This window comes from Myotis myotis, unplaced genomic scaffold (assembly GCF_014108235.1).
Source record: "Myotis myotis isolate mMyoMyo1 unplaced genomic scaffold, mMyoMyo1.p scaffold_m19_p_13, whole genome shotgun sequence".
NCBI lineage: Eukaryota > Metazoa > Chordata > Mammalia > Chiroptera > Vespertilionidae > Myotis > Myotis myotis.
The window spans coordinates 38433742-38449521 of record NW_023416317.1 but is presented as its reverse complement, the minus strand read 5'-3'; the positions used below and the strand labels follow the sequence as shown (position 1 = coordinate 38449521).

Here is a 15780-nt window from a genome sequence, read left to right as displayed (position 1 = left end):
AACCTATGTTTTCCCCATCCTGCATTTTTGTAAAAATATAAATTAATATATGAGTCTGCAATGTCTTATTGATTTATGTGACTTTTACACTTAGTTCTTGATGGTTAAATATTTCTATCAATCAGCAACAATAAATTCTAAAAAAATCTTGGTACTTGTAATGGCCTTCCTAATTAATAGCTATATGGTTCTAGCAAGTGACTTTATATTAATAAGCCAGTTTTCTCTTTTATAAAATAAGAACTCTTGTACTTATCTCACAGTATTATTTTGAGGATAGAAAGAGAGAAATATCCACAAAATGTATTTGAAAGCTAAAAAGGACTGTCACTTGCATCTTTTAAACTGTCTTTGTTACACATGTGTTTAATTTCCTACTTGTTTAGATTTATCTTTAAAGGGAGTGCATTGTTTTACCCTATAGCTGATTCATGTCACAATAATGACAGTTAGAATAAGGACCTATAAAACTAGACAGCAGCTAGGTTGTTGGACTAACTAGTGAACCTCTCTGTATCATGCAAAATTTAAAATTTAAAGAAAAAGACAGAAAAGTAGTTGAAGAATCAGTCTTTATCTCATTTGAGTGATGCCTTATCTGTCATTTTGAGTATATTGCACACCATGTATCTTGCAAAATCAGCTGCAGACTTGTTTGGCATTTACTTTGTTGTGTCAGTGATATTCACATCAGCACTCATAAATCATCATATCCATGGCACCTTGTCTATTAGCGCCTCAGAAATCTTAACAGGACATATCCCTCAATAGAAACGGAGCATCTGTGATGATGGGATCTTCAAAGATCGAAAGAGAAGAAATTTATTCAAATTCTGTGGATGGTTCATCACATTGACCCATCTGGGCTGGCTGATAAAATGTCCTTTAAAAGGAGTTCCCTTCCTATGAAGTCTGTAATTTAGAAGGGCAAAGAAGACACATTTCTCTCTAATGCTTCCCTCTTCTCTTTTTTTCTAGTTCTCTCTATCTTGCAAAAAGCAGAGCTAATAAGCAAAAACAAATAATTTCTATCTCATTCAGATCTATTCAATTTTAATTAGACTTCAAGTCTGAGGAGACGTTTATTAATCTGGACTGACAGGTCAGACAGAGAAGAGATTTCTAGTGATTTTGAAATTGTATTTTGAAGGTTAAGCCACAGTGGAATTTTTCTGGAGTGTGACGTAAAAGCAAATGACTGAAACTGTGGCATCACAATGCTGAAGGTGCATATATCCCATGTTGAGTGAAAATAAAGTTGTGTGAAAATAAAATGCATTATTTTTTTTCCAATGGCTAAGCATTTTGCAAGAATTCCCCCCAACACTTAGAATTATATGTGCACTTAAATTATCCAAGTGAATTTATTTTTGGCTTCAATTTTTGGTTAAAAAAAAGCATTGTATTTTTACAAAGCGAGGCCTAAGCTTTAGTGTTCTCTGGATGAACTTCTGAGAAAAGATGATTTCATTGAACCAGATCATGCAACTCCACTCCATTAGCTGACCTGCCCAATCTTGGCCACTTGTCTTTTCTCCCTTCCTCCTCCCTCCCCACCACACCCCCCCCCCGCCCCCCAGCCAATCTGGAAAGTTTTAAATTTGTTTTATCTAGAAATGTCCTCAATGAGGGGTGACTTAGGGGAGCGAATTGAAATCTCAAAAGGAGAACTGCATCTCTGCATGTGTTATTTTACTTATTTATTTATATTGTGATTTTCTTTTTGGTGAGGTAGGGAGTAGCCAAGATGGACAGAGAGGAGGAAAGAAAGGAGCACGGGCCCTGTGCTTGCCTCGCCTGCCTCTTAGCGCAGTTTCCTACAGTGGGAGCCAGGGGCATGAAGCCCAAAGTCTCTAGAGACGCAGCGACCATCTCCTCCATAGCCTCCTCTCCCCTTCCGTGGGAGGTGCAGACAGTGGCCATGAATATTTTTTTCCCCTCAATAAAACCATGACAGGGCTGTCCAAGAGGTGAGGCCCTCCTGCTAAAAATACCCTGCCAAGGTCAGCAGCCTGCCTGCCTGCCACGTCCTCAAGTTCCCCAGGGCTTGCTCCTCTCGCCCAGCTTGCCTTCTGGCTCTGACTTCTCTCCCCAGCCCTGTGAATTGGCTGTCACGATCTGGCTGTGATCTTGACTCCTTGGCAGTAGCCTTCCAAGTGCCAGGCCAGGATGTGGTCTGCCTCGCACACTCCCTGCCCACTCAGACTATTCAGGGCACACAGGCAGGGCTGGGCTGCTAGCAGGTTAGGCCTGGCTTCCTCCCCGAGCCAGAGGCGCCCGCCAGTAAGGGCGTGAACAAAACCAGTCCCAGATTGCAGGATGGCTTCTCCGTTTCTAGAGACGCATCATCAGAAGAACTGAATGTTGATGTAAACCAGGTTTACCGAAAACAGGACACATAAAAATTCCAAGAATATTAAACTTCCTCAAGTGACCTATAAAGCACTTTACCCAAAGTGCTGGCTGTTCATTTTAATTTCACAGTTAGGTTTTGGTTAAAAGTAGAAATGGTGATAATTAAAAACAGCTGTACAGATACAGGGTGGGGGCCAAAACTAGGTTTACACTTGTGAGTACGCAAAACACAGTTTATTCTTGTGTTATTGTTTATTAATTATTCCGTTATTTGTCATAAGAACTGCCCACCTAATTTTCCCCACTCTGTATGTGTCCTAAAAAAATGATTATTTTCTAAAGCTTAACGAAACATTATTTTTTAATTATTTTAACTAAGGTAGTGATACAATTTCAGAACTTCTATTCATATCAAATGGTCTCTAACATAGTGTTTTGATTTGACTCATGAAATGATATCCCACAGGGTTAGATGGAATAGAAATGCCCATCATCCTTTGGTAAGTCAGGTCATGGGACTAGATATCTATCCTTTTATAGCCATAAAAATATTTGGCATTCTACAGGAATAGAATGTCCAGTACTGATCATCAGAGATAATACAAATTTATTTTTTAATTAATTCTCAAATGGTTTATTCTTTTAAAAAAAAATGTTTTTATTGATGTCAGAGAGAGGAATGGAGAGGGAGAGAAAGATAGAAACATCAGTGAGAGAGAAACATCCATTGGCTGCCTCGTGCATGCCCCTTCATGGGGATTGAGTTCATACCCCAGGCATGTGCTCTGACCTGGAATCAATCGGAGACCTCCTGGTCAAGGGGCAAAGCCTAGCCAACTGAACCACACCAGCCGAGTACAGATGGTTTCTTGTTCAACATAGCTCTATCTTAAAAGATACTTATCTTCAAGTATTGAGCTAAATCGTGGTTGGTAGCGCTAACCAAGACTTTATTTTTTTTTTCTGAGTATATACACAGAATAAATAATTAGATTTGAAGATTTTTAAATAATGTCAAAATAACTAGTCTCATAAATGAGGCCTAAGGAAAATAAAAATGCTTATTCTGCATCATTTTACATAAAAGAGAGATGGACATTATTTTCAGCGTTTCAATTAGTGTTTTGATGAAATGGTGATACACTTACCATGAATATATTCTCAAGAAGGAAAAGAAAAGCACTCAGTGTGGTGACTTTGTGCCGGAGGCAGTCTGCTGTGGCTTGGAATTTCTGGAGGTGTGATGATTTATGGAAATAATAGGAGAGATCATTTTAAACCTGGAATTTCATGGAAATCTGGTTTATATGGTTTCTGCATGTAAGGAAGGAATCCTACCAATTTAGAAATTGGTCTTTCGGTTTCACTGAGAGGCATCTGCTCCAGAATTTTACTATTTCCAAGCAATTCTAATAATTTTTCAGTAAATAATGAGTAGAATTCTGATTTCTCCTGTTCTATTTTGATGTGCACATTTTTCCTTAGTTTTTGTGTCCTCCAAATCTTAAACTTCTTGGTTGGAGCATATTAACATTATATGGAAACAACCAGTTTGAGGAGAAAAATTTTATCAAAAAATGATTATATGATGACTTGCCTCTTGTTCTCCATTCTGCAGAAGGAAAAATAATAATAAATTGCTGTTTGGGGTAAAATAACTGGTAGTTGGATTCTTGAGACTATGCAGTTTATAGTTTAAGTGGAATACTTAGAAGTTGTTGAAAGGTCATTTAAAAAATACATGTTTTCTCACTTTTTAAAGAGCCCTCTCTTTTGCATTATTTCTCTCGTCTTTGCCAACCATTTCTTATAATTTGTCCAGTGGAACTAACTCCCTGAAAATGCCTTTATTGGTCACCTGAATTTTTAAAAAATAATCCAGATGTCTGAATGTGACAAAGGTTTGTCAGCTACATCATGGTACCTTTCTGTTGCTTTAAAAATTCCCTGCATAGTTAATCTGTGAAACACCAACATTGTAATGAAAATTGCTAAGTAACTCTTACAAATACAATAAAATGCCTGAGACCAGATGGAATAATGCTCTATACTATATCCACAATAATACCTTATCATTGTGCCATCTATTATGGAAGCTTGTTTTCTTATCTTCAAGACAGCTCTAAGGTACAACAAAATTGGAGTACTGACAATTATTACTTTTTTAAAATGTGTTATATGGGCTGCCTCACAGGCTACTACAGCAAGGATTTGTATCCTAAGTGGCATAGCATGACTACCTCCACCTTCTTAATTCTCTACACATAATCTAAATTCACTATTATTCAGAAGGCATGTTCTCTCTCACTTTGTGCTCAAGTTCAATTAGTAAAAGCTTTCAAGAGTCATGATCTATTATGTCATAAATGTTAGTAGTTAGATACTATGGAAGTTCAGGGCACAAGGCAAACCCTTACTTAAACACACAGCCAAAAGGAAGGAGACTGTTACCATAAACAGATAAACTACCAAAGGCAATCACTGAAAAAACATGCCATGACTTTTTGCCAGATTTCAAATCTAGCTTTCAATACACAGGTCTTCTCATTGATGAAATGGCAGCTGTTACTGTGGCATGTAACACTTTATTTCCTCTGAAAGCTCTTGGAACAGGGGAACTACCATTTATAGATTCGAATAGACTTTTTTTTTTCCTTCTGCCTTACTAAAAAAAAAAAAAAAAAAAAATCCCTATTAGCTGCCTAAAAAGGCAGTTTCCTAATCTAGGGGCATCCAAGTCACTTAAAATAGCTTTGGAATACACTGATTTTCTTTTTGTCTTCCCCTTTCTTTCCCTTTTGTACAATTTATCAGCAAGTTTTCAAATTCTGACAAAACTAACCCCTTGGTACTTCTCAATGGCATGTCCACTCAACTCTCAAAGCCTAGTGGTCTTGCCTTCTGATTAACTTAGCTTTGAACTAATCTGCTTTGAATTAATTTATGTTCAGAGGGGATAAAGAATACATTCTTTGAGCGATGTAGGAAACAAATTCTCTTAGAAACATGGACTCCCAGATACAGAGAGAAGACTATATTCTCACAAAAGAGCTTCTGGTTTAACTGCTAAATGGAACATTAAATAAGTAGTTATTTACCTCAGTTTCAAGGATCTGACTGTGTCTTCATCCTTCCTCATTTATTATTACATATATCTCAAAAATGCATCTTCCGATAGAAATGGTTCATTGCATACTTGGGTAGCACTGAAAATATTTTTTAGAGAGTTGTCTTCTCATTTATTCCAAACTCCCACCTCCAGTAAGAACTTGACCTGCCTTGCCGGGCACTTTTTCTGTTTCAGTACTGGAAGTTCCATGTCTCAGGAAGCCGCTCAGTCACAGGAGAAACAAGAGCCCCTCATTTCCCATTTTGACTTTCCTGACTTGCTCCCTGAGTGACTTTATTGCTGTAAAGCTGAGAGCCGTTAAGCTAAACCAGAAATTAATAGGCAGACCTGTCAATGGTGGTTTTCAGCACAGCAGCGGAAGCAGCAACTGGGCGCTTGTTGGAAATGCATATATTCAGGTCCCGACCCAGACCTAGGAATCACAAACTCTACAGGCAGGAATCAACAATCTGTGTTTAGTAAACCCCAAGGTTTAGATTGTGAAGTGTGCAGTAATAGCAGTGTTTCTGATTCCCCAAATTTTCCAACATCTTGGCCCCACATCAGTGTTGGGTGTTGTGAGAGCCAAAAGAGCACAGTGAGAATAGAGGGAGAGAAGCAAAGTTTTAAAAAATATTATGAGCCCTGGCCGGTTTGGCTCAGTGAATAGAGCATCAGCCTATGGACTCGGGGGTCTCAGGTTCGATTCCGGTCGGGGGCACGTGCCTTGGTTGCGGGCACGTCCCCGGTGGGGTGTGTGCAGGAGTCAGCTGATCGATTTTTCTCTCTCATCGATGTTTCTAGCTCTCTGTCCCTCTCCCTTCCTCTCTGTGGGAGAATCAATAAAATATATTTAAAAATATATATATTATGAGACAAAATGAGTAAGGTTGAAAACTTAGGGTAGCAGGTCAGAGATTTGCTATTTCTATAGCCATGCCAATTTTCAGCTAAGTGCCTTTAGGAAGGCAAATGCCTAACAGAACATATTTGTTGACAGAAGCCTCAGTATTTACCAGTTAGCAAATAACTAGCAAGGTCTGTTCTAGTTGTGTTATGGAGGATATGTATACTTTAGGAGTAGGGAGTGTAATCCCTATTGACTTTCAGGAACTCAAGCTCCAACGGGGTAAGATATTAGAGATTGCTGAGGTGACTGTTACCAACCAAGAACACCACTGGGGTATTAACCCTTACACATAGCTGTCAAGACTTCTGCCCTAGAGTGAGGCCCTTCTTGTAGACTTTAAAGAAAGGAACAAGGGCAAGTTATCTGGTAAAGGGAAAAATAAGACTAGCTGGGATCATCGTATTTCTCCTTAAAATAGAAACCTGGCCTTCTGAGGGAGAAGCTCAGTCAAGTCATGTGACCAGAGTCCCTGAACCATGGTGGGAATGAGCAGTGTTTGGGAGCACAGGCACTGTGTCCCTAGGGAACCTTTCAAAACTGGCCACCACAGCCCATGTAGAACACAGGGATTGTGCCACACACAGGATTTCATACACACACACATATACGCAGATGCTAAAACTTAACATTTGGAAAGTTTCTATAAAACTTTGTGGCTTTTCTCAAAATGATAATCAAAACATATGGCAAAGCCAGACCTGCATATCTACAAGGACAGGTGCTGTCCTGACTTGTCAAATCACATGATCCACCTAAAAATGGCCAGTCCTAATGAAACTAATTGGTCCTGGCTTCAAGAGGGAAATCCAAAAGTTGAATCTCCCTTTTTTTAAAAAAATCAGGCTCTGTCTCAAATATTTTTTATTAGAATAATTTTTTTTTTTAATCTGTGTGTGGTGTACCTGGCAAAAGTGAGTGCAAGAGATAACTGTTATCACTGTGTATGAATCTATACCTGACGTAATTGCCTCCAACAAATCATGGATTGGGCAGCTTTAGAAAGCATCTCAAAAGTTGCAGTTCGATATTTTTGTTTTCTAAGTTTTTTGCAATCTCTTGTCTTTCTATAATTTCTAATATATGTGAGATATGCGAAATCTAGTTCAAATGATGTAAAAGAAGAAAGAATTACTCACCTGATCCCTTAGGACATTAACAGTTTTATTCAGGTCACTGTAGTACAGAATATGCCACTTGATTTAAAAAGTACAGTGATTCACTTTTTGCGTGGCTCAGAGATGTGATAAATCAATTCGAAGTACAATTATTTTTCTAATATTTTCTAGTGACACCTCCTCATGCTCATCCTCCTCAAAGAGAGGAAATCCATATCCCCTCCATTCCTATTATGTGAGCGAACCTTTCCACTCTTCAGTATACAAATTACAGCATGTTTATTTCTTCACCGCCTGTGATTAGCACAGGGTCTGATGCATGAGGATTCAATAAGGACCACCCCAAAAGTTTCAGGACCAAGACAAGAGTACAAATGGATACCATATGCCGTATAGCATATGCCATATAGCTAAGTATTTACAAGTGATTCCTCAGACTTCACCTAGAAGCCTCACAGCCTGGGGACTGCCTTTGTGACCTGGATGATAAGGAATCTACCCTGCTGAGCCAGTCCTGAGTCCTACAAAGTGGTAACACAGATCAACAGAGACTTGGCAGAAGGTATTTGAAAAGCAAGGGCATTTGGGTGGTAACTAGACCCAGCGAAATTGGGTAGCCTGCTGCGGGAGGTATTCATCCTCCCCAACCTCATTTTATGGGTTCAAGATTACCAGGCAGCGTGAAGTACTCCCCATACCATTGCAGTAGATGGAGGGAATGAATATGTGGGGGAACTTTGTTCCTTAGAGAGGATGCAGCCAAGTTTGAACAAACCAACCTCTTTCTCTGGTGTCCATATAGAAGCTGTGACTCCTCCCACTTCTCAATACACAAAGCCAGACAGGCACACGCACCATCAAAAACATATGCATACAAACACCCTCAAGTATGTGAACTCTGGCCTTTGGGTCACCCAGTTCAGCCCTCACTTTCCTTTCCTATAATTCCTATTTCCTCAAATAGTTATTGAACTTTCCAAAAACCTTTACAAGATAAAAAAAAAACACAATAGATTTTTGTTTCACTGACTTGTGATTGATATGTGGAGCCCTCATAAGTACAGAGCCCAATGCAGGGGTCATTTCAGCCTGACCCTACGAGTGTGTTACTGAGCTGAATAAATGTTGGTTAAATTAAATGAAGTCCATAGGAAAGAAACCACCAGTAACAATTTCTAAAAGTTTGTGATTTTTTGTGTGTGTATGTGTGGTCAAAAAGCACCTTTTTATTTTTCAAAATGTCAACATATTCAAGAGGAATCAGCTGTTTTGCGTACTTTCTAGCAAACATGGGTGAGACTTCAGTTCACACATGGAAGAAGGACATAAGTCGTATATAATTCTGAGTCTTCAATCTATAGGAAAACATGATGGACATCTCGGGGCTATAATATTCATTCTTATGACATAGGAGAAAACCTAACTCATCTCTGGTTCTCCCAGTTAGGTTATGAGGCCCGCAACTAGGAGAATAAATTTCTTAACCAGACCATGTCACTTGGCTGATCTATTTTATTATCTGGAATTCAAGTTGTTGGTATTGTCTGGAATCCTTTCCTATACTTTGTGTGTGTTTTTGAAGGTCTTTACAGTGTTTTCTTATAAAGATGAGAACTACAACTGGGCCACTCTGCATGCAGTCAAGTTCCTTTTCATTCTCAACTAAGGCCCCGTTCCAGGAAGCATTAGCTGTCTGTTTTCATGCCAAAGCCAAATTGCGACAGTTGCAATAATGAGTATTTGCTCCTGGGCACTGGCAGAAACATAACCCAGAAATGCAAACCCAAATCATCTTAAACCTTTCTCTTCCCACTGAACTGCACGCATTATTTCCAACTCCCTGTCGCATAGATTGTTCCTAGAGCCTCACTGGTTGACTAGTGCAAAGAAATCTGAATCAGCCTTTGGAAAACATTAAGAAAAGTGAATTATTTTTCTGCTTTCTGATCTTAAAAAGAACAGCAAAGAAAAGCAAAAGGTGCAGTAAGGAAGGCCTGTGGTTCACACTTTATCATTTCTCACAAGAGGTTTTCTGAGGACTGTAGGTTTTCTCTTTCCTCCTCCTAAATGGATTCCAGCAGCTTAAATACTTTAACGTAAAGGGATGTTTAGACATACGTGATCGACTCTAGCTCGGACCATGTTTAGTTTCTTTTAAAGTCAAATTTTGTCTTCAAACATGCATAGTAAGTCATGACCAATGTGAATTAACTGAAGGGAAGGTAGTTTATACTTTTTATGATAAAAATAAAAAATTTAGCAATAAAAGTAAATGAAGACCATGTGCTTCTGAGCCAGACTGTCTGAGTTGGTATCATTGTGCTAGAGACGAAGCTCTGGCATTGGGAGGGTCCCAATTCTCTCTGTACCTCAGTTTCTTCTCTTAGATCAGGATACAAATGGCATGCCCCTCTTGGGTATCTGTGAGGATCGAATGAGTTAATAACTGTAAATGCTGTAAAATTTCTTCCACAATTATTCTCTATAAGCCACGTACTGTTTTCATTCAATACATATGTATTGAGTTCCTTTTCATGCTGATTAAGTTTATTATTATTATTTAAATTCATAATGAGATGTCTCATGAACCCCTTTAATGTGGGATGGACATTTATTGGCCTTCTCATTCTTAGTGACTTAATATAGAGCCTAGCACAAAATAGAAGCTTAACAAATGTTTATGGAGTGAAGTTTGAATACATAAGTCATTGCAGTGTAGGATAACAGACACGAGGAACTGAAAATGCAGTGTTAAATCCCATTTTCTCCCCCAGAGCACTCTGTGACCTTGGGAAATTTACTAATACAAAACCCAAGAAACCTATATGACAGCTTCTGACTCTGATCTAAGATCCCCTCTGACTGTGATTCTACAAAATAACAATGATACATTATTGACTGGCTATCATTCCATTTTCTTAAACTTAATAAACTTTTTAATAGTTTTAGTTTTATCTAAAATATGCAAGAATATTACAGAGGTTCCAGTATTCCCTGCACCCAGTTTCCCTCCTGTTAATATGTCACATTACTATGGTGAATTTGTCAATGAGTGGATTAGGATCATTAATAATTGTTAATTTAACATACCATATTTCAATCTCTTTGCTATGTGTAATTTTTCTATTCAGTTTATAAAATAATTGGTCCTCTTTGAATTCAGCATAATCTTAAAATATATTTACCTTAAATTTTTTTGGTTATTAAAAAAGTCCCCCTCACCACTTATAAATGAAACGAGAAAAATCTGTCTTGTTATAACTGTTCGTAGTTTTTTCCAATTTACTGCAAACTGATAGTAACAGATCTGGGCTCAGCTATGTGGTCTAGAGGATGCAACAAAGTAAAAATGCCAGAAGTTAAGCGTTTTGATACTGATTCCCCTAAGCCTGTCTCAAGCAAGGGACTTGCCTTAGGAAATGTTAATGCTTCACTAAGCCCTAGGCATAGAGAATCTTGTGTCTCTATCTTATGGGGTCTTTGATATAAATGTACATTACCCTCTGGGGTTAGGAAAGACAATAGTGTAGCTGTCACAAGGGTTGGAAGATCCATGGTTTTGTTTATGCTATACTTCTGTTAGGAATTTCACTCTAAATAGGGAAGTCGGCTTAGGATTGCTATGACCCATGCAATGTACAATTTTCAGGTCAAGAGTAAAATAAACTTGGTCACTTCAAAGGAAAATTCATTAGAAGTAGGAAATTAATAGGAATATCTTTACTTAGATTTAAATGAAATAAATAACCATAGTATCGTATTCTGGCTCCAATATGTGGCCACACCAAGTTTAAATATCTCTGTATTTACAGTTATCACTCCCTATAGAGCTCAACATAAGAAAAATGTGTCTGTGACCTTACTATGGAAAATCACTATCATGGCCAAGGTCATCTATCACTCACATTTTCTTTTTTTCAAAACCCCTGATTTCTTTGTCTCTTGAAACACTTTGCCCTGGTTTCACCATATAGTACTGTGTGACCCAGAGACATTTCCTTAACTTCCAGATTTCCTTGCTTGCACAGGTTTGTTTGAAGATTAAATGAAATTATGTATAGTAAACACTTAGCAAATTAACGGGCCATTTGTTACTTATTTACAGACATATGCCTATGCTGTCAAACAATCATTTCTGGTTTAGTAGAAGCAATGAACAGCTACTCGACCGTCTTAAAGTAGTCATTGTATTTTATGCCATATCTAGGTTCTCAGAATGATTTTCTGGCTGTTACCTGATATTGTAATTTTAATCAGGAACCTTTTTAGGCAAGTGAAAACTAATCAGGACATTGACCTCTTCATGTTCAAAGGAACAAACGAATTCTGGTGGCAAAATTTGGTGTCACAGTAATTTTATTTCTTTTTCTCTAGCCATGGGAGACTGATTTTTTTTTTACATGGTTGGTGGATAATCTCCATGACACTGAAGGAGGCTTACTTGATGATCTTAGCAGCTAAAATAAGCGATTAAAAGTATGCGAAGCGTCAGGCAAAGGAAATAAGATCCAGATGAATTGTTTTATAAAACAGCCCTCAACAAGACCTCATTTATCTTCCTATTGACTACTGTTTCTGACGCCAAGAAGCCATAATTAATCTCACCTATATCCCCACCTCTGTATCTGGATCAAAGAGGTATCCAAGTTAAAATGCATCCTGTAACTCTTGATGGTGTGAGCTAACAAGAAGTAAACATTTCTGAGGACATTTCATTGCAGGCAGATCACTGTCCTTCATAGCCACCACCCCACCCATTTATCGTGGACTCCGCAGCTTGGCATTAGGTAGTGACCACCGCAGCATATGGAATGAGAAACAGTTGCAAGAGCAGCTGTAATGAGAGACAGCCTGGGAATATTTTAAATAGGAGGATAAGAACCAGCCAGCAGGGAAGCAGAGTAAGTAGGATAAGCATAGAAAGGATATGAACATAGAGCTCATTTGCGGTGTGTTGTTGGCTATGCAAATGTCGTTAACACCATGGTCCTTGGCATGTTTGGGATGAGAGCTGTGGGTACCCAATTGAAGTTAGGACAAGGTAGTTTCACTTTAGAGCTTGACGTCTCAGGATTAAGAATCAACCTTTTGAAGCCGCAGGGTTGTAGGGTTACAGTCGTCATCAAACTCTGGAAACTATTTGATATTCACATGGTGTGACCAGTCTGTGGATGCCTTGTAAAGAGGGGCCATAATGTTTGAATGCTATGCCACCAACTTCCCAAGCAAAGCCCGGCACAGGGTGTGAGTGTAATGAATAGGCCATACTAGAATCCCTCTTACTTGTATATTGATGATTCTTGTACTTGGTGTTAACTCTTTGTAAATAGGGCAATGATTTTTCTAAACTCTTTTTCCTGACAAAAAATATATCATCAAGGTTCCTTTTCTTTTTCTTTTGCACAAGCATGTACAAAAGGATCAGTGCTTATTTTTTTTAATTAAAGAAAGAAATGTGAAAGGAAAATAGAAAGACAAGTAGTAAATCAAAATACAAATATATTTTAAGTATTTATCCCCTTTAAAAGAAGCCATCTGTGTAGAAATATATGTGTACAAAGTATAATACATTGTAAAGATTATTTTACTAAGGCCCTATGTGAACCACAGAAAGTTGTGGGTATATTTATTTACACCCTAGAAAAAATGTAAAGTGTATTTGTGTATATTGAAGACTCATCAGAATGTTGTATAGCAATATACCAAACGACATGTGGTCATCTCTGTAAATTTCCCGATGAGATGATTGACTCACAGCTGACAAGCAACACTTGCTAGCTGCTCTTATTAGTATTAGCAGAATGAAATATTAGCAATACATTTCCAAATAGGGAAAGATAATACCACTGTTTTTCCCTCTTTTTTTTCTCTGTGCTATTTTGAATGCAGACAGTACCACAGGGACACCAGCAATATCAACGACGACAACTGTGGAAATTCCCAAAAACAGTGTTATGACAACTGAGATAACCTCTAAAGTGGAAAAAAGCCCCACAACCGCCAGTGGCAATAGCTCATGTCCTTCTACGGAGACCGAGGAAGAAAAGGCAAAACGGCTCCTTTACTGTTCGCTATGCAAGGTTGCTGTCAACTCTGCCTCACAGCTGGAGGCGCACAACAGTGGTGAGATGCAGCTATTCTTTTTCTGTCTCCACAGCTTGGCAATTATCTTCCTCCGAATAGATGAGATCTTTTGCAGCAGGGGTTGGAGAGGTGGCAGAAAACTGACAATTACTACATGCAATTCAATAACCATTAAAAAATAAAAATGACACGCAGCGTGTCACGTACATGGGGTCAAGGGAAGGTTTCCAAGACTCCTGTGCTGTGTTGTACATGTGTGTATGTGTGTGTCAGGAAACATACGGGGATAAAGTAAAATATAATTCTAAAGCATAAGTTTTGCATTTTTTTGATTTCTAGATGGCTAAGTGCTTCCACGCATTTGCTTCTAAGTTTTCTAAGGTTAACATAGTTGCAAATTTGGGTTGGATAACTTCATGTCTGTATTTTTGGTTATGACAGTTTTAATCTATATGACCTGGGAAATTAAAATTAAGAAAGTGTCTATTAGGGCAACCATTGAGGCATGATCTTTACATGTAATATTTTATTTACTCACTCTGACAACCTGAAGATACTAATCATCTCATTTGAGGCTCAGAAAAGGTACATGATGATGTAAGGAACCATGATTTAAACCCAGGTCTTGCTAACATAAACTCTAACTCCCATATGTCATAATAGAAAATATTGATAAGTCAGGATGAAATGCTTTCTTAATATACTTTTATCTCATCCATCTGTAATATATCCATATCAAGATATTATATATCTATAGCTGTACTTATCTATCTAGATATATATTTATGTAGGATCTATCTATCTAGATATAGATAATAGCGTGTTTATTTATTTAGTTACTTAGTTATGTCCTGCCTGAGATTTTAGCCAGCCCTTTGGCCCAAGATCAACTTTTCTCTAAAAGACTGGGTTCATTGCCAGGAGTCTGTCAGCAATTACAGTAGAAAAAGAATCACTTGTGAATTATACCCTGAGTTAATATTGCAGCTGTATTTGACTGAGTCATTGACCAGTCATTGTGCTGCACTGGTAATAGTCAAGTATTGACTTCAAGACTCTAAGGGAGTAATTGCAGATGGAGAACAATTCCTTCAGCACTTCCCTTCCTCCTGCACACCACATCAGCTGTAGTCAAGGAGAGTTCATGAGTTCAAGGGCTGAGAAACACAGTAAAGCATCTGTCCCCTGCCAAGCCTGAATCTATACCATTAGATTTATCACCTGTTTACTCATACAAATACATTCTTCCTGGAAGCAAGGTAATTGGGAGAGCATAAACATCAGTGGAAGACCATGTATTTCCCAATTTCTTTTGATCATTTTGCATAGTAACAGAGGAACATTTATTTTGAGGAGGGGCACAAACCATAGTCTTTGAGTCGGGAGTTAATTCATCAAGAATTTGGATACCCTTTCTGAATTCTTCTCAGAAACATCTGATTAAGTGAACAGGAATTATTTATTTGATTATATCACATGAGGTCGACATTTTTCATATTGCAATTCTGTAGCCCTCAGCTCTGCTTTGTGTGTCAGAATTATCTATGGAGCTTTTAAAACACATTCACTTGTGGCGCTTTAAATATATGTAGATATATATACACTCATAGATTCTATATGTTATGTTCATATAACATAAATGTATTTATATTTGTTTTAAATATATTTAAAGTATAAATATATTTATATATAAAAAATATATATTTCTATATGCAGGAGTCCTGATCTATTATATATCCAGGACCTGTATAGTGTTTTGGAAAAGAAAAAAAACAATGTTGTATAATCAGAGCTGAGAAGCACTAAAACGATCTCATCTGAAAATTCTGAAAATTTAAGGTGGTGAATGTGGTTGTTGCCCCTACCTTACTCCCTTTATTGGGGTGTCTCCTCCAAACCTTCATCCTAGTCAGGGGACTACAGCCACGCCCCTTCCCAGGCTCAGCATGAGCTTTTGTACCCCAGAATTTCCTTTACTAGATCAGGGAGCTTCTTCCAGGGCTCAGGCCTAAAGTTCACTCTAGAGTTGGATGAGTCAGCTATGACAGACTGGACGTGGCAAAGAAGAAAGGACAGATGTTAGATGCTCTTTGACCCTGTTTTGGGTACCATTTTTGAGCTCCAGATTCAGCTCTGTTATTTGTACCTACGACAGTGTGGGGAGGCTCTGGGACTTCCTCTAAATGAAGGCAAAGGTGAATGCGGTC

The 15780-nt window shown here is 38.1% G+C and overlaps 1 protein-coding gene across 4 annotated transcripts in view; it reads left to right on the top strand.

Moving 5' to 3' along the window:
- ZNF385D (zinc finger protein 385D) overlaps positions 1-15780 on the top strand; it is a 283059-nt gene that overhangs the window by 252665 nt on the left and 14614 nt on the right. For 3 of the 4 annotated variants that reach the window (XM_036332741.1, XM_036332739.1, XM_036332740.1), the window contains exon 5: positions 13379-13612. The exons of the other annotated variant lie outside the window; for it this stretch is intronic. In XM_036332741.1, coding sequence (XP_036188634.1) covers positions 13379-13612 — 234 coding nt within the window. The remainder of the gene's footprint in view (positions 1-13378; positions 13613-15780) is intronic. 4 annotated transcript variants of the gene reach the window in all.